The 26,520-nt window shown below is 43.1% G+C and overlaps 1 protein-coding gene across 2 annotated transcripts in view; it reads right to left on the bottom strand.

Moving 5' to 3' along the window:
* SH3RF2 (SH3 domain containing ring finger 2) overlaps positions 1 to 26,520 on the bottom strand; it is a 135,040-nt gene that overhangs the window by 52,253 nt on the left and 56,267 nt on the right. For both annotated transcript variants that reach the window (XM_061189791.1, XM_061189792.1), the window contains exons 3-5: positions 21,840 to 22,109; positions 18,420 to 18,515; positions 11,663 to 11,983 (exon numbers count right to left, since the gene is read on the bottom strand). In XM_061189791.1, coding sequence (XP_061045774.1) covers positions 11,663 to 11,983; positions 18,420 to 18,515; positions 21,840 to 22,109 — 687 coding nt within the window. The remainder of the gene's footprint in view (positions 1 to 11,662; positions 11,984 to 18,419; positions 18,516 to 21,839; positions 22,110 to 26,520) is intronic.

The raw sequence follows: 26,520 nt of genomic DNA, 5'->3' as shown, positions 1-26,520 counted from the left end.
ATCTAACATGGAAACAATAATATCTATTCACAGTACTCACAGAGGCTGGTCTGTTATGTACGACCCTGGCACTGGGCCTGGCACCTGCTACCCACGCCACAAAATTAGCTCCTTTCCCTCTGAGCTGAGCAGAGTGGAAAGTGGACCTGTTCCAACAATCCAGTGAATATATAGGTCCCTTCAGCCTCTCCAACCCTGTGCACATGAGTCTGTTTGCACATTTCCAGTGATGGCACTGGCAAGTCTACCCGTCCCACCTACGGAAGGTTCCAGTTTTTCTCCAAAGCCCTTATATTCTTGGCATGTGTTTGGGAAGAAGGGTCTGATATTCAGAAAGGGCATTTGCCTTGCACAGACCTTATGTCAGCTGCCGTTTATTCTACATGTATTGTACACCAGGCCCTGTGCTATCTCCCGCACATAAGTGGTCCCCAGTTGGGGCTAATTTTGACCCTGGGGGACATTTGACAAGGTCTGAAGATATTTTTTGTTGCCACAACCAGGTGGTGGGTGCTCCTGGCATCTAGTAGGTAGAGGCCAGGGATGCTGCTAAACACCCTACCGTGCATAGGACAGTATCCACAACAAAGAGTCATCTGGCCCCAAATGTCAGCAGTGCTGAGGTTGAGAAATCCTTCTCTATGTGAATATCTCATTCACTTTCCTAACAGGTCTGTGTGAAAGGTGCTATTACTGAGTCCTTGCAAATTTGAGCCACATGGACAAGGTCCCTGTGCCATTAAGGAATGTCCATGTCTCCTGTACTACCCTTCTCTATACTACCTTCCTTGTCCCTGACTGTTGCCCTGTACACCTCTTTTCTCTTTCTCTTGCCCTTCTATTTGATTTTTCCTCTCTTATTTTTCCTTCATGCTGAATTCTGTGAGTGTGTGTGTGTGTGTGTGTGTGTGTGTTAAGGGCCCCAGTGGCCTTGGGTATCAGTTACCCTTGCTCCTGGCTCCCAGGGCTAAAGAGTCTGTGTTAAAATGTCTGCGGTCAGGCCAGGCCGCTCCCTTTTTCAACCCTGGCAGGGCTGGGGCTCCTGAGTGGCTCACCTGCCAGGATTAATTGGGCAGAATGATGATGTAAAGTTTAACTTCTTGTTGAAGAAATGCTGAATCAAAGAAGCAAGCCGGGTTAATTACCAAACTTGCTTTGGTCACCAGAAACAAGAATGGTTTTTCCCCAGAGGACCTCAGGAAGCTTGGGCAGGGCGGGGATCTGTGCACTGCTGTTTTCTGGCGTAACTTCAGTATAAAGTGAACTGGGCTGCTGGGGCTGAGGAGAGGGTCTCGCTTCACCTCCTTCTTTCCCCAGGCTGACTTCCTTTATCCTTCAGGTCTCTCTCTACCTGAAGGTCACTTCCTGCAGGTAGGCTTCCCTGACCACCCTCAGACTCTCTTCATTCCCCATCCTTCAACCTCACAGAACTTTGCACACTTACAATCTTGTATCAGGTATTTATAATACTTTGTTTAGTATTTATCTTTCCTGCTGGTCTGGAGATTCCACGAGCTTAGGGACCAGGTCTGCCTGGTCCACTGTATTGCCTGTGCCTGGAGCACTGGGGGCACCCGACAACTCTTTGTTGGCTGCTTCACTGGTGGGCTGTGCGGGGCTTGGGCAACTAGACCAGATGAGGATGTGGCTTACAGAAAAAGCTGAAAGGTGCCAAAAAAAGATGGTGGAAACACGGCCCTGCCTCAGTCTCCACCCTGGTCTCCTCCTTTGTCCAAAGTCTTTTTTCGTGGCTTCCCTCCTGCGGGTTCCCCTTGGCATTACAGCTGAGGGTCTGAGCTGAGCAAGTACAGTTACCCCAAGGGGCCGCAAGATACAAGCCCAAAGCCATACTCCTTCCCTACTTCCAGAATTGCCACTGCTTATCAAGGAAGCACGGGGACTTTTGGAAGCCTCTGCACCCCAGGCAGGCTCTGATGGAGCATCCTTCTGAAGCATGCTGCTGGTGGACGGCATTCCTAGCAAGGCCTGTTTGCACAGGCCAGCCCTGGGGCATGGGCATGGGGGCAGGTCATAGCTTCCTGAGCTGACCCAACATTAATCATACAGTGAACATTTACTGGGCCATTTACCACTGCCAAACCCTGGCCATTATCTCATGTACATGCATCACCTCATTTTATCCTCACAGCGATCTTAAGGCGTTTAAAAAAAAAAAAAAAAGTCACCACATCACTTCCATTTTACAGATGGAAGAACAGAGGTCCAGAGAGATTAAGTAACTTGCCCAATGTGATATTGCTCAGTAAGAGGCAGGATGAGAGCTGGCTGACCCCAAAGCCCTTATTTTTAAAGAGAACTCTTGTGTGAAAGTGTGCTTGAGAAAAGACCAGAGGAATCACAACCATGACCATCATTAACTAAATAATAGGAGCTGTTCTTCCCGGTGTCATTTACCTTCAGAGTGTGCTATTCGCTAACTGAGCAGCATAATACTCTCCCAGGTCTGTTTTATTACTCCACCTAGAAAATGAGAAAGCTGGGACCTAGAGAGGCAAAATGCCTCCCCCCGTCACGCTGCTGATGGGAGGGAGCGCTCGGATCAGATTCTTAGGCCTCACTGGTGACATCATGGCACATCAGGTAGTGATGGCACCTGTCTTGTACTAATGATCACTCTTGCAGCCTGGGACCACGTGGCTCACGGATGAGGCATTAAATGATGCAGTAAAAGGACTCTTAGTTTGGTCTTAAACCACAGTTAGTTTATTTGATTTTTGGAGGAAGACGTGGACTCTGTTATGGAATTACCTTTTCCTGCCAATTTTCTCACATATCAAATGAGACAAGATCACCCCCATGTTGGCCAGGAGTTGTGAAAAATATACCTTAGGGAATTCAGATTGGAAGGGTCACCTAGATCTTGGAAGTTGTCTGGCTCGATGCCCGGTTTAAGCCAGGGGCTCTCCTCAGTCACACCAATGATGATATATTCTAAACACTCTGCTTGGAGGCAAGCAGGTAAGAGCAATGGCAGCAGCTTACCGAGTTATGGCTAATCCCTGAAAAGACCTCGCAGGGAAGGACCTACCCATTTTGCAGATGAGGATGCTGAGGCTCGATGGGGTAAGGTACTTAGTTCACTGTCACTTAGTTATTAGGTAGCAAAGCCGTGGCATGAAGCTTAGCCTGACTCAGAGCCCTTCTGTTTATATTAAGCTGCCTTCCTCTACAGGGAAAAATAAAAACCACCCCAAAATCCAACAGCAGCATCCATAGGCTCCTTCAGCATTTTCAGTACTTAGTTTCTAACAATCTGTGTGATGGGAGAGATTTCTCCCTGTTCCTCATGAAATCCTTCATGTGCTGATTTATGTTCCTTTCCTCTTCCAGACACAGGAACAAAAAACCAGTCTGTAAACCCACGTTTGGAAAAGTAAAGTCAACTCTTATTCCCACAGCAACCCTGAAGCCCTTTCTTCTCCAGGCTGAAGAAACCTGGTCTTTTCCTCCTGGTCTTAGCCCAGCTGTGGGAACCAGTCCTCAGGAGGGGCAGGAAGGTGAACACACGGCTGAGGGGGCCAGGATGAGGAGGCCGGCCTGAGGGCAGTGATAAGGCTGTAAACAAGGAGACTGGCACAGGCAGGCAGGGGAGATTAGCCCAGCTGGCAGCGGCCAGTGGAAAAAGGAGTAGTAGTTCAGTGATGGCAAACACGCCAGGAGAGAAGGTGGTGAGAAATGAGTCCTGTCTTTGAACTAGGGAAACGCCCGGGAACAAACAAGGAAGAGAGAGAAAGAGAAACACGGGGCGAGTGGGGAGAGAATAAATATATAGTGGTTAAGACATGAACTTTGGATTCCCCAGTATATGCTGAGGGCCCGTGATATGAAAGTTTGGAGATCATTGTGAAATAATTTAGTTAAAACTCACAGTATAGGATCTTACACATCATCAGCTCTTAGAAGGTAGTAGTCAATCTTATAGAAGCATTGCAGCTTAAAAAAATTCAGGAGGGGGGACTTCCCTGGTGGCCCAGTGGTTAAAACTCCACACTCCCAGTGCAGGGGGCCCGGGTTCGATCCCGGGCCAGGGAACTAGATCCCACATGCATGCAGCAACTAAGAGTTCGCATGCCACAACTAAGGAGCCCGCCTGCCACAACTAAGACCTGACGCAACCAAATAAATAAATAAATAAATAAATATTAAAAAAAAAAAAATTCAGGAGGGATGACAGATTTGGAATGTCACCATTTTGCAGCCCCGAATCAATGGTCATGAATGGTTCCTCATGAATTGTAGAGAGGATGTGTTAACATTGCATAGGCTCAACCAATACTACCCAGAATGTGCAGAATATGGAAAATTCAACAGGAGAAATGACTTGGGTTTTTATACATGTCCATGGCAAAGGACGAGAGAGAGAGACAGAGAGACAGAGAGACAGAGAGAGAAAGCAAAAGCGAGAGGACCTGTAGAATAAAAGAAATCTAATAGACATATCAACCCAATGCAAGGTGTTTACCTCATTTAGATGCCATTTAAACAAAACAACTTGTAAAAAACTTATAAGGCAAATATGGACATTTGAACACTGAACATTTAATGTTTTTAAGAAATTATTTTCCATTTTCTAGTGTGTGATAATGAGATCACTCTTATGTTAAACTCTTGGAAGAAAATACTCCCTGAAAGTTTTAAAGAGATACTGAGATGTGTATGGATGAAATGATACTATGTCTGAGCTTTGCTTTAAAGTAACTCAATTAGGAGCCGGTTCATGAGTGGGGTTATAACTGAAATAAGATTGGCCTGGGAGTGGATAATTGCTAAGACTGGGTGATATGTACAGGAGGGTTCACTGTGTTCTTCTCTTAACTTTTATATGTGTTTGAAATTTTCTGTTACAAAAAAGTTCAAAAAACCTGGAGGAGAGTGATTGAAGAGAAATCTAGCAACTGACTACTAAGAAATTTTGACTGCTAACATTTTTAATAATAACAAAAATAATAAAAATGGGAGCCAAGCACTTTACACCCACTTTACATCTTTGATACTCCCGACAGCCTTGTGAGGTAGGGGTTATTCCTGTTTTTTTGATGGAAACTGAAGCTTAGAGTGGCTACGGACTTGTCAGAAGTCTCACTGCTGGGACGGGGGAGAGGTGTCCGGGTCTAAGGCTGGAGTGGTTTCCCCTGTACATAACACCGCTTCTCTAGGTGGCTCCTGAGAGTTCTTTACCCAGGGGATCTGGCAGAGCAGAGGGCAGCAGAGGCCCTCTGGTTCTACCCTCTGTCTTTTTATTTTGCTTTCAGATGTCTGCCAGGGAACTCCTGCTAAGGCATTAACTGATAATGTATGAGAACAGTCTAAGGGGCTGTCTCCACCCAAGGAGTACGTTCTTGAAAATTTAATAAACATATTTCAAGCACCTGTTAGGCCCCATAGAAGGTACTTTGGGGCAGATAATGATGACATGGAACAGAACAGTTTGAGGGGACAGGTGTTGATTTAGTGGAGCCTCCCCACTTTTCACTCATGACTCTTTGGGGCCAATCCGGCCAGTTCAAAAGAGCTCTGACAGCCTCAATTGTGAGCAGGGGTTTGTTGTGTGAAAATTGTAAAGATAAAAACTTATATTGGAAGATAATCAAAATAAGAATATAAGCATAGGGGAAGTTTATTTCTGTAACTTACCTTAGAAGGAGGATTAGCTAAGAATCTTAAACATACATTAGCACTGACACTGTGTCCAAAGGAAAAAAAAATTATCTTACTACTCAGTAAAAACCATCTCTCATGGCCGTCCTGAGTACCGTAAAGTTGGGTTGGGAGATTTCTACGAAAGATGGAGACAAAGGGACACAGGAGATCTGGACTTATACTTGAAGCTCCAAGAAATTACTTTCTTCAGAATATTTTGAATACTGAATCGAAAGGAGAGCCAGCTTTATAGACCTCAGGATTCCCTAAGGCACACGACAGCTTATCTTCCCAGAAGCCCAGGAAAGATGCTTGGACTTGCCATCATCATCCTGAGATGGGATGGAGGAGGCCTGGGGGAGGGAATCACATCATAAGGAATGATTTCAGTGACCTGTCTTTCCCCTCTCTATCTTGCCTCTTTTATTTTCTGGGTAATCAGAAGAGGGGAAAGGGATTGGTAGTTATTTAAGTAAATCAGAGGCCTCTGTCTTTGTTTTTGATTCTTCAGGCAAAATATGTTATTAGAAAACTTGATTGGGGGTTTGGAAAGTCAACAGCAACATAAATGAATAAAACACCACCCCTGCCCCTAACAAGTTTCCAATCTAGTAAGCCTGGTGATAAGATACATGTGGGGTGCTTATAGTACAAAGAACACAAGTGTAAACAATGTGATGTGAACACAGGGGAAAGATATTAATTCTGCAGAAGAGGGGTGGCAGAAGTTTCCTTGAAGAAACGGTATGCATACGGGGCTTGGGGCATGGATGTGACTGTGACAGGCAAATGAACCAAAAATAAATTGCAGGAGGAACAGCATTTATTTATTCCACAAACATTTGTTCATTGCCCAGAGTAATGCAGGCACTCTGCTGGGTACAAGCACAAAAAGCCAAGAGGTGGCCTCGTATACACTATGCTTACAAATGTGGAGTAGGTCACTGCAACTTGTGTGTGTGCATGTGTGGGGGGGACGTGGGGGGAGGCTGGAAGGCTACCGTCAGGTCAGGGAGGGTTTAGAATGCCTTCACTCATTTAGGAGAGAGGGCACAGGTCTGCCCTCAAATCCTGGGTCTGTTTCTAGCTTTCAGACTTTGGGCAAGGTATCTAATTTTTCTGTCCCAAACCTTTTCTGTTTGGTAAAATGGGCACATGAACACCTACTCTGAACAGTTGTGAGAATAGTCGTAATGTCTGTAAATCATCTCATATTGATAGTTTCTGACTTCTGGTGGGCACTTAGTTAATGGCAGGTATTGCCGCTTCTGAAGACTGTAGGGAACCATTGGTGGTCTGGGGAGGAGAAGCAGCCAAACAGATTTGGGTTTTCAAGAGTATGGAGGCTATGATTGGGAGAATGGGTAGGGGTGAGGGGGTCGGCAGGGTGAGGGGTTGAGACTGAGCAAGGTTCTGGGAGACCAGGAAGAGGCTGAAGCAGTGATGGGGACCAAAACTAAGGCAGTGGGATGGAATGAATAGAAACAATTGCAATTTAGGTGGCAAACTGAGCTTGCTGACGAACTGGGTGTAGAAGGTGAGGGAAAGAGAGAACTCTGGAATGATGACAGGCTTTCTGTATAGCTGCATTGCAGTTGCACTCACGTGGGCCCGTGATACAGGAGAAGGGGTGGGCTGAAGGAGGGGCTGGAGGAATTGGCAGTGGCGGGAGGGGGAAGGGAGGAAGAGGCTGAGTTCCCTGGGCAGGGAGGGTGCGTAGACTGGGGGAGCAGAATGTCTTAGGAAGGCTAGAGTTACAGAAAACAAGAGCACCTCGTGGTGCTGCGAGTGGGGAGATGGGACAAACCGACTCCACATCCTGAACAAGTCAGTTTTGGAATCTCCAGTGTGGGCCTGGCACTTTGGCTTCCCTTAAGAGGCATTACTGACGGACTTCTTTCTAACTCGTGTCCCATGCAGTTGACTTTCCTTCTCCTTCTAAGGCGTTGCCGTCCTCAGTGCAGACCTAGAGATAATCTCCAGGACTCCCCCAAAGGCCAACGGCATTGGTTCCAATTCTCCTTCTTAACCTCCTGCAGTGCAGTTTCCCACGGAACCTACTCAGAGTCTTCAGGTCTAATCCTGAATTATTTTCAAGCACAATTGTTTTTAGTCCAAAGTTCACCTTTAAGGTCACTTCCTGACGTTCCAGCCAGATGTGTCAGGTGGTTTCCCAAGGGTGGGAGGACACAATGACAACAGGAAAACAGAATTCCTTGCTTCAGCTTCTCTCTGTGAGAAGATAGGAACTGCTACCCTTTGGCGTTTAAGAGGTGAAGGATAATCCACCTCTTCATTGTTTCTTTAGAGGTGTTTTCAGGAAACCTACTCCTTGCTCCTCCAAGCCCCCTCCGTTTAGTTGGTGGGGACTGAACATTCTTTAAAGAGGTTTTTCCCTAAAAAATTTTCCTGGACTTTTTACACGTCAGTCACAGAAGGACCAATGTTCAAATATTCAAATATCCCTCTCTCAGGGAACATGACTGAAGCTGACAAATGCCCTCTTCTCTGCTTCCGCAGCACTTCCTACACATTCTAATTATGCATGTATTTACTCTGGATTGGTGCTTTCTAAACTGCATTGCGTCCCATCTTCATGGTTTTTGCCATGTCCACATATCACTTGTACCTTTATTAACTCACTGTTCTTTAAAAAAAAAGCTTTAACATTTTAATAAAGTATTAAAGATTTTTCATAGACTTCTGTGAACAAGAACTGGTATCACTTGTAAGATATGGAGGATAACATCTGACAACATGATAAAAAACATACAGTGTTATGAAATTCAGAGATGGGCAATTGCTTGCCCAAAGCTCTAAGCCTGATGCCTTGTTCTCTCTTCCTGACAGAGGGAGATTAGCAAAACCTGATAGAGGATGTTAAAGACAGACTAGCACCAAACTAAGACTTTCTGATATCACCAAGAGGCTTGGGGAAAGTTGGAAAGGAAGTAACTTTCTCTGTCAACAGTTCTGTGTTGTAAAATTCCAAGTATCTTCACCACCTAAGTCAGTGTGGGTGCCATCAGGGTGCTCATCTCATTTTAGGAAGCCCTAACTCCACTATAGTCAGTCATTTATTTTCTGTATCCCTGCTAGACTGTGAGTTCCTTGGGGGCAAAAGCTTACTCCTGGTGCCTTCAGTACCGTGCACAATGCTTGGACACAGTTGGTAGTTCATAAAGGAACAAAGTGATAGTAAATGAAAACCTTCTTGAGGTGCAGAAGACTCAGGGCAAATTCTTTACTGAGGGGTGGGCAGGGAAGAGAATGCTGGAAGGCCTTGGAGTCAAGTGAAGACGTGCAAGAAAAGGGAGGCTACAGACATTCAAGATAAACTACATTGATGTAGCGGTGTTGCCTGATGACGTCTCTCTTAATGGCGAAGCATAGTGACAAGAGCTTATGGGCCAGAATCACACAATTCTACGGTCAAAACAGACTCTCACTGTTCACTAATTATAGGAACTTTGGCCAAACCATTTTTCTTGGGGGCCTTACTTACATCGCTGTAAAGTGGTGAGAGTACCTCACCTACAAAGGCTCTTACCATATTTTAGGATGGAGCGCAGGACTCAGGACACTGGCAACAAAGAAAGAATTCCTTCCTCCCTCCCTTCCTTCCTCCCTCCCTTCCTTCCTCCCTCCCTTCCTTCCTCCCTCCCTTCCTTCCTTCCTTTTCTACCTATCAATTTTTTACTTTCAATAAATGTTTGAGGTTATTACTGCTGTTCTTGATGCTTTGGTAGTAGAATCCCCAGGACTCAATCTGGTAATTAGTACATTGTAAGCACTCAACAGATGTCTACTGGTTGAAAGAATTACACTTACCTGTGATCTTTCTATAGGAAACAATTCCTCCTCCAGTCTTCCCTGTCTATGTATACGCCACCACCATCTGCCTAGATGTTTAAGCCAAATGTCTTGATTCATTGATTTATTGAGCACCTACTAGGGACTATGTACTATGAAAGGTGCTGGGATGGGGAAGGAGGGGGGGTTTGATAAGCTAGACCCAACCACAGCTCTCAAGGATGTTAGAGAAAAAGGAAGCAGGAGATCTTGTCATTTGCTCAACTTTCCACTCATCTTTAGATGTAGCTCATAAGTGGGGCATTTTAAGAGTGTGTTTTTGACAACATCTGGGCAAACATGTAGAAATACTTATAATCCACCACCATGTGAATTGAGAAAAGGCTATCAGTACTGTGCAGTGGTTCCCTGGGGATAGGATATGCCAATGCCACACTTCGGAATTCTCACGATTTGTGAACATTAGGAAGGATTACTACTTGTTTTGAATCCTACTAGGATTCTCTGCTTTGGTCCAGCCTCTCTGTTGATGAGGTAAATGACCAGGAAGAAGAATGAAAAAGGCACAGGGAAAGTGACTCTTGGTTAAATCCTTTGGGAAGCCAACTTATAGCTGAGTGAGCTAGCCTAGATCTACTGAGTGTGGGCTGTACTTCGTATACCTATGTCTATATATTTAGAAAGAATGGTTTCAGAAAAATTCTGCTAGTCTTTCGCTTAACTGTGAGTCACTAGGCTCCCATGTTGGAGCATGTATGTGTGTGTATGTGTGTGTACGGGGTGTAGAACTTGGGGCACAAAGTGTGTATGTACTTGTAAAAAAGTGTATGGAGTGTGTTTCACAGTTTTTTAATGCAAGGAGAGTGTATAGGGAAGGGAAGGGAATTTCACAGTTTTTTAATGCAAGGAGAGTGTATAGGGAGGGGAGAGTGTAATTGTGTGTGAGTGTGTATGCAGTGCAAGTGGCGGGCAGAATGACATCAACAGCCAGCCTCCTAGAGATGCAGACAGTGGTATAAGGTCTGAAGTGCTGTAGCAGGTGATTGTTTTCCTTTTAGACCAGCACACAGGTCTTTGAGGAACCCTTGACTTTCTCCTCCTCCTTGTCTTGTTAAAAAGGGATTGAAGTCCAATTAAGTCATTTAATCCCAAGGTAGAGATTCATGTTTAAAAACAAGGTTTACAGCTTAATAAAAATTACATCAGTGCAAGTTGAGGTTTGTCTTTTCAAGTTGTCACCTGCCTGGCTTCAGAGAGTGTTTATAGCAGAATACCTGACATGCAATTCTTAATCACTTTGCCTTGTACCTCTGGTCCTTCATCTTTTAAAGCATCCTTCAACCTAAATAGCCTCATGCTGTTAGAAGTAGTTCTGCTTCTGGATTGCCAGGACTGCCCCTTGGCTTATCTCCCTTCAGTTGGCAACTCAGTGGCCAGGCTTAATAATAATAGTAATTGTATTAATAACAATAGTATTAAGAGCTAATGCTTATTGGGTACTCAGTATGTGCCAGGCATTGTGCTAAGCACTTTACATACATTATCTTATTAAACGCTCCATATGAAAACCACCAGGACTGGTTTCAAGGGTGTGTGACATGTGTAGTCACACAGGGCTCTGTGCTCAGAAGGGCCCGTCACTTGGTCTGATGCTCTGCTGTTGCCATCTTGAAATTCTTAATCATTTTTGACCTGCATTTTCATTTTTCACTGGGCCTTGCAAAGTATATAGCTAGTCCTGAAAACACCCAATAACCCATAGTTTCTTTTTCTTTCTTTTTCTTCCCTTCCACGTGATGCCTGATACATTACTGGAGGATGGAACAGTGAATGTTAAACTGTGATCCCAGAAAACAGATGTCATTATCTCCTTGGAGGGAAGTTCTCTAAGGGACAGGAACCATGCCATGGCTCTTAGCAAGGGAAAGCAAACCCCCCTCCTCTAAACCTCAGTTTTCTCATCTGTAAAATGGGGGTAACAACAACAATAATAATAATACCTAGCTCACAGGCTGTTTCAAGGATGAAATGAGATCATGTATAGACAGCTCTGACACATAATGACATTAGTTGTTATTAATGAATTATGGGGGCTTAGCAGGTACTAAACATCCAATATTGCTTGTGACACGGTGTGGGTCACTTGCCCAACTCCAAGGTACCCTTATCCCAGGGGTTTGTTCCCTACCTGCCCCACAGAGCTGGGAGGAGCATCCACTTTCTCCATGTGCTGGGTGATCACAGAGGGGTTGCTGGAGCTGATGAGCACTGGGGTGCTGATCTCCACCATATGGCGCCCCGAGGGAGAGTGCACCATCCTGTTGAGGGTGTTCAAGGCTGTCATGATGGAGAACTGCCCGGGCCCCTTCCTCCTGGACCCCGGGCCCCTTCGGAGTGTGGGTGTGTTGGTCGCCTTGCCTCTGGAGGATGACACCAGGGACATGCCTTTTGTGCGGGATGACTGACGGCCTTTGTTCTTCTCTAGGAGGTGTCTTGCGGTGAGGTTTGGCTGAAAAGACAAAAGGTCTTATGAGAATTTAGTCATCCTGATCTCGTGTGAGCAGCTGTGTCTTACCCAGGCTAGTCTGAAGCCGGCTCAGATGCCACCGCCTCAGTTGTCATTCCTTGGTCAGCTTCCATCTGTTATCAATATATCCCAATTCCTTTACTATATCAATCAATTCTCACAACTCTCCTGCAACATAGGTACAACTCTTATTGAGGTCTGAAGAATTTAAAACAAGCCCTGATACTCTGCTCTGATTTTCCCGTCTCTCCCAGCATCATCCCAGCCTCCTTTATCTGGGGGACCCTTCCCTCTTCCTCTAGCCACCCCTGAATCCCCCCCTCCACCCTTGACTTGGCTGTTTGCCCTTCTTGGTGTTCCTGCAGCCCCCATGCTTTCCCACTCCACACCGTAATCATTTATCTTCCTTTCCTCCGCTGGACTGTTAGCTGCCTGAGGGCAGAGGCCTTATACACGTGTTCTCTGCTGTATCCCAGAGTGGGTGCTCAGTGAGTGTTTGTGGAATAATGAGTGGATGAAATTGCTCAAGTTCATACGTTTGATAAGTGTTTAACCAGAATGTAAATCCATTCAGGACCCTGGATCACCTAAGGCTAAGACCACCTTTTACTACTTCCTTTAAATACTTTTACCTCATCACCATTCTCTCTTGTTCTATACCTCTTAGTGGTGTGCTGGTACATCAGAAAAACAAACAAAACAAACAAACAAATGACCCCCCTCACCCCGATCTGTAGAGTGTACCAATCTCTGTGGTGTAAAAATCTACCAATGGTTTAACAACTGGCTAGCAAGATTCCTGAAAACCTAACACCCAGCCCTTGCCATCTAGCTCCAGCCAGCTCTAGCACCACCACTGACTGTATTGTATTTTGAGTACCCTGCCCACCAAGGGCCCCGTGAGTCCATGTCCTTCAGAAATCGGAAATATGCTGACAAAGGGGATTGTGTGAATAAACTTTCCAGGACAGTTACTTAAATTTCCATCATGATGATTGTCACCAGTTGCCCTCTAAAAGCACGTGTCTCATTCTAATTTAGAGATTCACCTATAGAGGTTAAAGGGAGTTTGCTCCTTTAAGAACTTTTTCTTCCTTTAAGAACTTTTTAATAACAATGTGAGGATGATTAAGATGATTAATATAGTTGAGATAGAAAATTTTAAAAAAGATGCCGCCAGAAGCTTGTAATATTGTGAAAAGAAACCATCAAGTAGGGGAAGGGGCATTATTATGCCCACTTTAAAGACAAGAGAGCTGAAGGGGTGACATAAATGGCAGAGCCAGCATGTAAACAACCAAACAAGAAAAGACCAGGCGGTAATAAATGCTCTCATGTGTCAGAGAGTGACTGGGGGAGGCGGCTACTTTAGATTGGTGGGGGGCTGTCAAGGAAGACCTGCTGAGAAGGTGACATTCAAGCTGAGACACAGATGCCAAGAAGGAACCAGCCATGTGAAGACAGGCATGAGAACATGCCAGGAGAGGGATCGCAAGGTAGTGGAAAGATCCCGAAGAGGGAGAAAGCTCAGCCTGTTTGAGAAAAAGATGTGAAAGAACTAGAAAGAAGGATGGACCAGAGTGAGTGAGGGGCAGGTGGTAAAGAGGAGACCATGGAGACAGGCAGGAGCTGGATCGCATAAGGCTGGGAGGCTCTGAGTTTATTGAGTGTAATAGGAAGCCTTTGGCAGGATTTAGGTGGAAGGGTGACATGATCTGATGTATGCTTTTACTTAGAAGCTTATGCTACGGTTTGGCAGCTTCCTACTTAGCGTCTGACCCAGCAATCCCACTCCTAGGTAATTACCCAAGAGAAATGAAAACTCAGACTCACTCAAAAATGGGTATGCTCATGTTTATAGCTGCTTTAGTGATAGTTGCCAAACAATTGGAAACAATCACAATGTCTTTCAATCGGCGAATGGATGACAGACTCCGGCACATCCGCATCGTGGACCATGACTCAACAAAAAAAAGGCACGAGCTACCAATACACCCGACCACATGGATGAACCTCAAAGGCATTATGCTAAGTGAAGAGAGCCAGACTCCAAAGGCTACATTCTATATGATTCCATTTCTGTGACGTTCTGGAAAAGGAAAACTGCAGGAGCAGAAAACAGATCAGTGGGTGCCAGGGGTTGCAGTCAGGGAAGGAGCAGACTTCCAAGAGGCAGCCTGCCCTCGTAGTTTTTGGCAGGTGTTGGAACTATTTTATATCTTGATGGTAGTGTGGTTATACTGTATGCATTTATCAGAATGCAGAGACACCAAAAAGAGCAAATTTTACTGTATGTAAATAAAAATAAATACATAAAAAGCTCACTCTGGCTGCTATTCAGAAGTGCCAGACCGGAAGGAGGGAGATCAACTGGGAAATTACTGAAATTATTTAGGGCGCTTCTGATGGAAGCCTGGACCATGTCTCATGTTCCCCCAGAGCACCCATCCCGCCATTGTTCACCCAGTAAGACGATAATACACGCTCTCTGAGTTGAATGAGTAAAGTTCTTTCTGGTTATTCATAGCCACGATGAAATAAGTTAATTTTTTTCTGCCTTCACCTAATTGTTCTGCCCCCAGGTGAGCAATACCGTGAGTGTTTCCGGCAGCAACACAGACAAAGAGCCCCGTGTGACTCTAGGTCTTCCCTGTCCTCTGCCAGGGTGATTAATAGCTCAGTCGGGGAAGGACTGCAGAGCTCTTCAATTTGCACCCACTCATTTGAAACAATATCCTTGAGGTTCACTGGGCTGAGCGAGGTTCATATAACCCAGGCAGGCTCCGCTGGAGAAGTCCTGACAAGAACGGGCATAAGCTCTGCGTTTGTTTTACCACCTTTTACCCAGGTGCAATTCAATAAGTCAAATGATACATTAACAAGAAAAATCCTGTTTATGCCAAAAAAGCCCCACCTCACTCTCAGAAGAAAGCTCTCCTTCCTTCCAATTGCTTTGCATGGCGCTGGTAGTTCAAAACTTATTTAAAGGGTTCTCAGCAAGTGCTGGTCTTAATGAAATGACTGGAGTCAAATTTTAAGTACTCCTTTAAAAAGCTCAATTTAGAGTTCAAGTAATTTTCGAAAACCAGGTTCCCAGATTAGAGCAACCACTTGATTATCTTTTCCCCTCCTAGCAATTAGGAGAACAAATGAAGCGATGGCTAGTTTGATGATGATTGTGAGGGTTCTTGCAATCACTAATTTTAGAGGTGGAGTAGTGGGGAGAGTATCCAAATGAATAATCATTAAATGTAGAAGTTTTGGAAGAAAAGGATATCAGAAATGGGTAATGAAATCAGTGATGCCTTTTTTCCCCAGACCTATGAAGAAGCTTCTTGAAATAATACAGGGGACCATGCAAGCTCTAGTCTGCAAAAATTTAAGCACCTCCTATGTATCCAACTAGGATTAGTTGTAGCTCATCTCTGTCCTTGGAGACTTAACGGTTATCTCCCAAACGTCGTAATTGTTCCTCTTCAGCATATGTTGCTTGATTCAGCAAACGGCTCCACCACTGACCTAGGCACGCAAATCCGAAAGTGGGGCGTGATCCTTGACCACTTCCTCGCCCCTATCCCCCGCTCCTGTGGATCTGCCTCCTAAAAGGTCCTGGAATCTGTCCAGTTGTTTCCAGTCTACTAGTCAGAGCTACAGTCATTTTCTAACTGAGCCATGTAGTAGCCTCCTAATTGATCTTTCTGCTTTTTTTAATCCCTCCTCCTCAAATTCTTCTTCCCACTGCATCCAGAGCAATCTTTAAGAAACCCAAATCTGATGCAGTCACTGCCTTACTTTAAATTTTTCAGTGGTGTCTTCCGACCTCTGGGTCAAGTCCAAACTCCTTATGATACAGCGGAGGTGATGATGCTCAGCAAATATTCCAAGTAGTCCCCTACACTTCTCAGCTGATTTCAAGCCAGGTGGGGCTATGTGACTGGTGCAGGCCAATGGACTATGAGTGGGAGTGACAAATGTCACAGAGCTGAGGCCTTTGCTGATGCACAACTCACTCTTCTTTACTCTTCCCCGCCATGAAACCTAGGAAGTCCATGTGTTCCACATGGCACGGCTACAAGATGGCCCAGCCTCATCAGTCTGGGCTCCTCAGTGACTGTGTGAGCACAGCCTCTCACCATTCTGTGCTGAACATGTAATATGGATTCGAAATAACTTTTTCTTTGTGAAGCCACTGAGATACGGGGGCTGTTTATTACCATAGCATAACCTAGCTCATCCTGACTAATGCAGGAAGATTTACAGAGTCTCCTGTGGTCTGTGTCCCATTTGCTTCCCTGGCTTCATTTTTTTTTTTAATCTCTCTCTTACTCTCTAAGCTCCAGCTCTAGTATTCTTTGGTCCTTTGGAGGCACCACACTTCCTCATCCTGCAGGAGTTTTGCACATGTTACCTCCATTCCCTAAAACACTCTTCCTTCCATGCTTGCTCCTCATCATTTGTCAGATCTTGGCTTACAAGGCATTTGCCAACACCCTACCCAGGTAAGTTGAACACCATACTCTCCTCCCCCCAATAGTTCCCTCTCCTTCACTCTTTGCATCATTCATCACACTTATAATTACTTATTCATGTCTGACCCTACAATCCTTGAAAGTAGGGACTCATATCTGTCTTGTATCATTGGAACTTAGTACAGGACCTGACATGGCAGGCACTCAATGAAAAATAAGTTGAATGATTGAATATATATTTAGGACAGGGTCACGTTGAAAGGTTTGTTCTCTGAATTTTTTTCCTGGTCAGTCGGACCACCTCCCAAATATTTTTTTCATTCATTCACTTGTGAAGCTAATTTTTTTTATGAAGTACCTGCTCTGTGTTGGGCTAGCCTGTGAAGTACAAGCCACACACCCATCAGGTGTTCTGAGAAGAAAGAGACAACTGAGTATTCAACTAGTTGCTGGAATTTTATGGAAAAAGAAGATTTCTAGCTGAGCCTCATAAAATGAGTGAAGTTGAACACGTAGAGAGAATTGGGTGGGTGTACCTGGAAGGGGCTTCAACAAGAGAAAAAGCATGATCATTTAGTGGAGAGAGGAGGAAGACCAGCCTCTCTGGACCATTCCTCTTCCCCTCCCTTCCATCTTTCATTCCTTCCATACAGATTGAGATGAGAGGGTGAGGGAACTTTGACAGCTGGGCAGTGTTCTGGGCACACCATTCACTTGAGAACCCGCTTCGGCTCTTAAGAATGGTAGAACTGGTCCCTTCTTTCCAACTCTGCCTCTGTTCTGTTTCATCCCACCCTCCTAGAGGGCAGGGAGCATACCTTCTACTTCTTTTATAGCTCAGCACTGCTTGCTTTTAATGCTTTATGCCTGGTAAGTGCCCAATAAGTGCAGTTAAACAATGAAGCCTCTCTTTTAAATGTGTAATGACCTGCTTCAAGCTGGGGAGAGGGTGATGGCTAGAGAGGTTAGGGGCTATAGGTTATATTACTATACTGGAGAAATAGGTAGATAGCCTAGCATGTGTTCTTTCTTTCTTTTTCAAAGTAGATTTAAAAAAAACAATAGAAGTAATATGTGCTCATTTCTGAAGATTTACAAAATACAAGTCAGCAGAAGAACATGAAAATTATCGAGAATCTCACCATCTGGTAATCACCACTGTTAATATCTTGGTACATATTCTTCTAGCCCTTTATCCATTTATATATATACATATGTATTTACAAAGCTAGTTTCAAGCAGTTAATTTTTTTTTAATTGTGGTAAAAAACACATAACCAAATTTACTATAATAACCATCTTTAAGTATGCAGTTCAGTAGTGTTAATTTTATCCACATTGTAATAGAACTCCAGAACTTCATCTTCTAAATCTGAAACTTTATACTCATTAAACTTTATTTTACTTAACAATAAATCACAAACATGTTTCCATAATACCAGATACTCCATGATATTGAGTATTCTCCTTTAACATTATTTTTAATGGGTATATATTTTTCCATCACCATGATTTTAAAAACTAAATCCTTATTGTTGAGTTTTAGATTATTTCTGGTTTTTCACCACTATGCACAATGCTACAATGAACATTTTTGCACATTCTGCACACATATCTTTGCACACTTGTTTTAATATTTCCTTATAATGAACTCTCAGGTGTGGAATTAATGACTCAAAGGAGATGTACATTTTCAACATCCTTGATAGGAGTTTGAGTCTGGAAACGAGAGATGGCACCAATTTGTACTCCTATCAGCAGAATGAAAAGGCCCATTTTCCCACACTCTTGCCAGAAGTGGGTATTATCATCTAGCATCTTTTCTTTCAAGACTTTAGTTAGTTCTGAAATAAGCCTCATATCAAATAGGAATTACTCTCAGGCATCACTGTAGCACATGTATAATTCTGAGTAAGCTCGAATCAGATGTAGACTTGATAGACACGTACCTCTACAAACAAGATTGGGAAGATGCCGACTTTATCTCCTAACTTGCCTTCTGCCCAGTTCTCATCCACTCGGCTGATCACAGTGATGATATCATCCTGAAAGAGAGGAAGTCTCTTGGTTAGCATTTACTGTCAGTTTTCAGGTGCTGAAAGCCTTCAGTAGAGATCAGCTTGGAGTCTCAGATGGTGTAAGGTGCAAGGAATGTAACTCTTGCACAATTTATTTACAAAATCTTCCACTAAAATAATCTTTCTCCATAAAGGGCAGTATTTGGGTCACCAAGACCAAAAGAGGAGTAGAAATAATTTGGAGCATCGAAGAAATCCAATAGGAAAACTTGGAAATGTCTCCAATTTTCCATCACCAGCAGAATCTGGGCTTTTCATTTAAATTAATCTGATGGAGACACCAAGATGGAAGAGGTAGGGAGATAGACTTTTGGCTTAGCAAAAGGAAGAATGAATTGCATTCTGATTTTGAACACTTCTCAGTGTTCAAAAAAAATTTTTTTTTTAATTAATTTATTTATTTGGCTGTGTGGGGTCTTTGTTGCTGCGCGTGGGCTTTCTCTAGTTGCAGCAAGCGGGGGCTACTCTTTGTTGCAGTGCGCGGGCTTCTCATTGCGGTGGCTTCTCTTGTTGCAGAGCATGGGCTCTAGGTGCCTGGGCTTCAGTAGTAGTGGCTCGTGGGCTCTAGAGCGCAGGCTCAGTAGTTGTGGCGCACAGGCTTAGAGGCTCCACGGCCTGTGGGATCATCCCGGACCAGGGCTCGACCTGTGTCCCCTGCAATGGCAGGGGGACTCTTAACCACTGAGCCACCAGGGAAGTCCCCCTATTCAATTTTTAATGTATCAAACATAAAGTGGCTTTTTATTTGAATGTTTCTTATTACCAAAGGTTATATGGAGATTTGTAGAAACATTTGGAAACACAGATAAGCAAAACAAAGAAAGAATTCTATCACAATATAGATACAACCACTGTTAACATCTTGGTTAACACATTTTTCCCCAGATTCTTTTCTATGAGGATAAAGTATATGTACATAGAGACACACTGATATTTAAAAACTTTTCAGAAAATGTACATAGGCATACAATAAAGTACAAACATTTTAGACGTAAAGCCTGATGAATTTTTAAAATTGAATATATCCACAAAACCCCAACCCAGAGTAAGAGATATAAAATACTTCCAGCACCAATATGGCTCTTTAGTACTCTTTCCTATCACATAGCAAGAGGTAACCACTACTCTGACTCCTAGCAAATACATTCATTTGGCTTATTTTGTATTTCTCACAAATGAAGTCATATAGGATACATTGATTTTTCACTTAATATCACATCAGGAATACCTTTCCATGTCCGTACCTGTTATCAATCTAAATCTGAATATTCATCCACTGATCTCTCTGATCTTCTGATCTATGCCCCTTAGTAATACAGACGAATCCAAATCTAAATCCTTTACTGCATTATACCTTTTCTTAGATTTCTCTGTCCTTATTACAACCTGTAATTACATATTTATAGGTTATGATTTCTTTAATGCCTGTCCACCCCATCAGACCATAAACTTCATGTGTGCAGGGCCTGTATCTGTTTTGTTCATTTTTGTCCCTAGGACCTTATATAGCGGCTGCCCTATAGCAGTCAACCAATCATTCTTTTTTTGAATTTTTTTTATTGAGGTATAGTTGATGTACAATATGATATAAGTTTCAGGTGTACAACAGAGTGATTCACAGTTTTTAAACAAGCAATATTTCTTGAATGCATGCATGCATGAATGAATAAATGCATGTGTGAATAAACTGGAAAATTTACTGAGACAGAAAATACTAGGAATAAAGGCTTCTGGAGAGAAGATCTTGAGTTTTTTTGGACATGCTGAGTTTAGGAAGACCATGAGATATCCTAGTGTAGTCTTGGCCTTCAATAGCCTTCCAGAAGGGATCAAATCCTCTCTTCTGGGTCCTCTGTCCTAATTTCCCATTTATGTGTCTGTTCCTTCCAGTAGACTGCTGGCTCCGTGAAGACAGGGATAATGACTCATCACTTTATCCCCAGTGGACAGCTTGGCACATGGATGGATTCAATGAATGAACAAGCAGGTGGGTAAGTGTCCCAGTTTGCAAATTCCCAGAAAAGGGCAAAAAAGCAGGTATTGCTTCCTGCCTATGTCTTCTTCCAGCTGTGTCCCTAGAGCTTAGTGTCTAATGCCTGGCACAAAGTAAATACTCAATAAACACCTGTGGAATTGAACGGCCCTTCTCCAGCTGTAGTCAAAGTATAAAATTTACAGGTCAGCTACAGAATGACATTCCTTAGGGGACTCACTCTGAGGTGCTAAGACAATAACAAAGATCAGTATTTCAAAATATGGAGGACAGTGGGGTTATCTAGTTTGAGTGAATCTGAAGTAAATCTCATTTCCAGTAGTGATGGAATAAAAATGTTTTACAAAACAAAAGACCTTTCCCGAGCTACTGTAGCAGTGCCACTTGTACTTGTATTTGATATACTTATCATAAGTAGCAAAGAATGAAAATCACCCCAACTTTGGTTTCTAAGAGAGAATTCAAATGTTTAGGGAATAATAAGTACTGAGTACGATGACTTAAAGTACAGTCGACCCTCCATGTCCGCGGCTTCTGCATCTTCAGGAATCAATGTGTCCTAGAACTAATCCCCCTCAGATACCGAGGGATGGTTGTAGTCTAGACTTTAGTAGACTTGTCCTTACTTGCAAATGCTGAAGAATCATCCAAAAAAAAAAGAGAGGGAAAAAACCTTAGGGTAACTAATGTGTTTGGAAAATATATCTTGTAAGAGGTGATTTTTATGTGTAAAGATATTATTATGTTATTTTGTTGTTTGGGGTGTTTTGAATGCAGTGTTTACAAACAAAATAGAGTGTTGTAAATGAGTAGTACTAGGTGATCAGAACTTGGTCAGCGAGAATACCCCTGCAGATACACAATGAAGAGGTAAGATCTGTAGTTCTACACAGCACTCTGTTAAACTGTGTCTGTAATCTTCTGTCCAAGTGTCTGTTTCTCTCACTACTCTGCCTGAGGGTAGGTGCTGTGACTTGTTCATGCTGTCTCCCCAGTGTCTGCAAAGAACAGGTGCTCAAAAGTGATTGTAGAATGAATGAATGAGTGTGCAGATACTTAGTTTTGCAGTTGCAATAGAAAAGGTTTGAGGATTCCCATCAAACTCCTATTAGATTTCTCTGGCGACTTTACTACCATATGTTTGAATTATACATACACATTACATATATAGGCACAGATTTATACATTTATGGATAAAAGATAATTTTAAAAAATCAGCAAATATTAAACAAACAACTCGAGGTTCTGCCAGTCTTTATGTGGTCACTGGTGACTTTGGTAGCTGCCCAGAATCTTACCTTGAGGAAGGTCAGGCAGTCCTGGTTCTCACTCTTGTCCTTGTTGCGCAGGTCGAAGTTGTAGAGGGCCCGGCAGAGTGGGGGTGGCTGGGGAAGCTGCTTGAGGACCTCTACGGAGCTGGCTGGGAAGATCCCACTGACTCCATTGATTTCCCCCTGGTACCAGTTCTCATCCAACTGGCTCTGGAGGAGGATGACATCTCCCTTATTAAACCTCAGGTCACCGGGATTCTGCCCTCGGTAGTTGCACAAGGCCTTTGCTCGCGGCACCTGCAGTGTCATGGATCAATAAAATATGTATGGCTTAGAGGCTGGAGGGACACAAGGGATCATATTAATAACTAAATACAGGGCACTTCCTATGTGCTAAGTGCCGTACGTGGGTCATCTTGTTTAACCTTTGAGATAGACACTATGATTCCCCTTTCTAAGATGAGGTGACTGAGGCACAGAGTGGTTTAGGAAGTTGCCTAAGGCGACACAGCTGGGAAATGGCAGATATGGGGTTTGAACTCTGACAATCTGATTTTAGAGACCTGTTCTTTTTTTTTTAAAATACATTTATTTATTTATTTATTTATTATTGATTTATTTTTGGCTGCGTTGGGTCTTCGTTGCTGCACATGGGCTTTCTCCAGTTGCGGTGAACGGGGGCTACTCTTCCTTGTGGTGCGCCAGCTTCTCATTGCGGTGGCTTCTCTTGTTGCGGAGCACGGGCTCTTGGCACGGGCTTCAGTAGTTGTGGCGCGCGGGCTCAGTAGTTGTGGCTCGCTGACTGTAGACCGCAGGCTCAGTAGTTGTGGCGCACGGGCTTAGTTGCTCCGCAGCACGTGGGATCTTCCCGGACCAGGGCTTGAACCCGTGTCCCCTGAATTGTCAGGCGGATTCTTAACCACTGCGCCACCAGGGAAGCCCAGAGACCCTGTTCTTAATCACTATGCAGGGAACAGGATTTTGGACTTGACTCCACAACTATGTGAACTTGAGTGAGGCTGTGACTCTTTCTGGGATCTGAATACTGATTCTGAATTCTGGTTCCACCTCTTTGCTCTTGTGTGACTGTGGTCAAGCTATTTCATCTTTCTTAAACAACATTCATTTATAAAATGGGGTAATAATAGAATGCCTACCTCATTAGAGTGGCTGTGAGGACTAAAAAATATTGATAATGCATTCTGTGTATTGCTTGGTACATAGCATGTGCTCAATAAATGACACCTCTTAGAATTAACACCTGTAATGTAGGGCTCAGTGTTGACGGCAAGAAAATTGAGGTGAAACCCCCCTGAAAATAGAAAGTGCTATGTGACAGTGATACATTATAATTTGTCTTCAGCCTTGTCTAGAAAGTGTAAACCTCATGTGTTTTTGGATCTTTAGGAAGCACAACCGAGACGAGTTAACAGTCAGAAATCAATCATCACCTAAAAAAAAATCAGCTAAAAAATTGTCATTTGTCAAATCAATTGTCAGTCTAAATAATTATTTCAGTCAAATGCATTTCTTTTCCTGATTGAAACTGGTTTCTCCACAGAGAAATGGCCTCACTTTGGTCTTGTTTGAGGTCAGTTTGACAAATGGAAAGTTCTAGTAACTTAGGTTTTATAGAAAGCCCTTCAGTGTCACCTGTGATTGTACTGTATTTTGTGCTTTCCTCGGCCATTGGGTGGAGTGTTCCCCTCTGCTGGGGACAGTCTTGCTGGGACCTTCAAGGACCTTCAGAGTCTGCAGTGTTCATTTGAAAAGGAATTTCAAGCAGCTTCAGGGTCGAGACAAGACCTGAACGGCATCATATTGCTCATGGGACAGCAGCAGAGCAATGGTTTTCTGCTGGTCCCTGGGGAGTTAGAAAACCACAGGAACATAGCTCATCCTTGGGAAACGGGTGGACAAATGAGCAAAGATATATGTGCTAGGAGGTTTAACACACTGTTGTAGATAAATGGAATCAGTTGAATAAATTATGATACATCCGTACAATGGAAAACCCTACAGTCATTAAAACTGATGATGTTGATCTATAATTAATAACACTGAGAGTTACTCATAATATACTGTTAAGTATAATAGAAGAGACTAAAAACAGTTATGTAGACTAGGCTCTCTTTATAAATATACATATATATTTTTTACCTGGGGAAAATGCTAGATGGCTATATCCTAACATTTTAAGAGTGGTTATTTCTAAGTGATGAAATTTTTGAATATTAAAAAAAAAAAAGTTTCCCTAAGTGCTTTGCAGTGTTTTCTAACTTTTCTACAATGAAAAAATTGTACTGTCTATTACAATTGGATAGGAAAAAGAAAATGAATGAAGCTGGGGGATAAGAAGTGAAAGGTATGGGAGGAATTTAGGAAGAAAATAAGCCTAGCTGAGTGGGATCAACAAACCATGTAACTACCTTTTGGAGAAGCTTCTCCCTTACCTGAGAAGTAAGCAGGTAGAAGCAGATCAAGAACAGAGGATTTCTGGGGAATGATCTGAATCTGTTAGACTCCCAGGGTTAGACATATCAGGGAATAATAATTGTCCCTAAGCCTTCTCCCAATTTTACATTGTGATATAAATCACATTTTTATGGGTATATGAGCACCTGGCACACACTGGTCACATTTGCCAGGCTCGCTGGCAGCTACATCTGGCCAATGGGATATAAGCAAATTTTAGGAAGTGTCCCTACTGAGAGAGACTGACTTTCTTTTTCTTTCCTCCATTTTGCTATGTGGGATGCAGACACGATCGCTGGTGCTCTAGCTGCCATATTGAACAATGAGGATAAGGGTCACACCTAAAAAGGGGAGAAAGTAGTCTGGGTTGCAGAGCTGCCAGGCAAGTCCTGGACTACTTTACTTCCAGACTTATGTCTGAAATCTAAATAAACTTCCATCTTGCTTAATACACTGTTATTTTGGATTCATAAAAGGAAAAGAAAGAAAAGGAAGGAAGAATGAAAAAATTAGGAAAAAAGGAATTGAAGCTCCTTTGACTTTGCATAATAATGATAATATCAATAGCTAATATTTATTGAGTGCTTCCTCCTATGTACCAGATACTGTGCTAAGCACTCCACAATATATTTTATTTAATTCTCACAACAACCTGTGATTAGAAAACTGGGGATCAGAGAGGTTACAAATTTGCCAAAGTTCATGAAGCTAGAAAGTGGTAGATTTTAGAATTTGAGCTCAAGTATGTCTATTCTCAAGCCCAAGCTCTTAACCACTCAACCAGTGTTTCTCAAAATGAAGTCTGTGGTTTACCTAGATCAGAATATCGGGAAATGTAAAAAATGCAGACTCTTGGACTCCATCCCTGACCAATTTGACCAGAATCTCTTAGAGGGTAATTTAAGTAGCTGCATTTTTATCAAGCTCTCCCATCCATCCAAGTTTGATGCCGCTGGTCTGAGTTATGTCTTATTCTAACTCAAATGGAGATTTGATGTAGTTTTGTAAATGGCTAAGCTGCTTTTTTCCTTTCTTTTCTGGAAGACATTCCCATACAAGGTGGCTTATGTATTTTAATGTCTATTGAGCAAGTATATTACACTAAAACTGCACAAAATGCTTAAATCTCTTTGAAGAGGCATAAACTTTGAAACCCTGAGATAGTACTAATTGCCTGACCATCTTCATCTTTTCTCTATCTCCCCTCAGTTGAGATAAACTATTGTGGAAGCAAACTGTAAATTCTATTTTTAACATGAAGATTCTTTTCATCACCTTTTTTCTTCATTCTCCCCTTTTACTCTCAGTTCTACATTCATACTTATAGAAAACATTGGCTTCCATGCTGTAAAGAGGGTGGGGGTGGGGAAGGAGAGAGAAAGAATCTGACGAGGGGAAGGAGATTAACATTTATTGTGTTTCTGGCAAGCCATAGAAATTTGTCTTACATTATTGCACTACTGTACTTTCCATGTACAATACTATCTCATTTATATGAGCTCAAAGCCCTGTGAAGTAGGTTTATCTTAATTTTATCGACGAAGAAACAGAAGTTCTGAGACGTTCAACCTTCAGGCAAAGTCACACAGCCAATGTACAGTGGCCCCGAGACTGACTTCTGTTCATTTGACGTCAAAGCCCTGATTTCTCTTTCATCCCGCTGAAGTCACCTAGTATGTTTTTCCATCATAAAACTCATTTGGGGTGATGTTTTATAATCAAAATCTGAATAGAGTTTGAATGCCATCTGCTTGCTGCTGGCTGCATGAGCATGAATTATTGAACTCTAGAGCCCTCGCATAAAAGTTAAGCACCTGCCTGAAGAGACTCAGCTGGTTGATTCTATCCAGTCCGCCATGGTTCTCTCAAGGGAAAATGACTCCAAGTTCTGCAGCAGCCATCACCCATTGTTTTGTTGGGTGAAACAAAACACCACCCCAATTGTTTTCTGTCTCGACAGGTGCAGGAGGGAGGGAAAATGGGGATAAAGTGGGTGTGGCGGTCTCACAGCCAGGTCATTACCAAATGTTTCTCCTGGTGTTTTTCAGAAAGCCAGATAATCCAGTGGAAGGCTGTGTGTGTGCCTAAAAAGCTTTCCTTCTCTGAGATTCAAAAGGATTAATACTTCTATGCGCCTGTAATTTGTCTATTGATGTGTCACCTCAGTAGGGTGCGGTGAAAGCCACGAGGTCCATGCTTTTGATGGAAGATAAAGCACAGAACCCTGAAATAA

This window comes from Eubalaena glacialis, chromosome 4 (assembly GCF_028564815.1).
Source record: "Eubalaena glacialis isolate mEubGla1 chromosome 4, mEubGla1.1.hap2.+ XY, whole genome shotgun sequence".
Classification (NCBI taxonomy): Eukaryota; Metazoa; Chordata; class Mammalia; order Artiodactyla; family Balaenidae; genus Eubalaena; species Eubalaena glacialis.
Note: the sequence above shows the minus strand (reverse complement) of the source record. Positions and strands in the feature narration are given on the sequence as shown.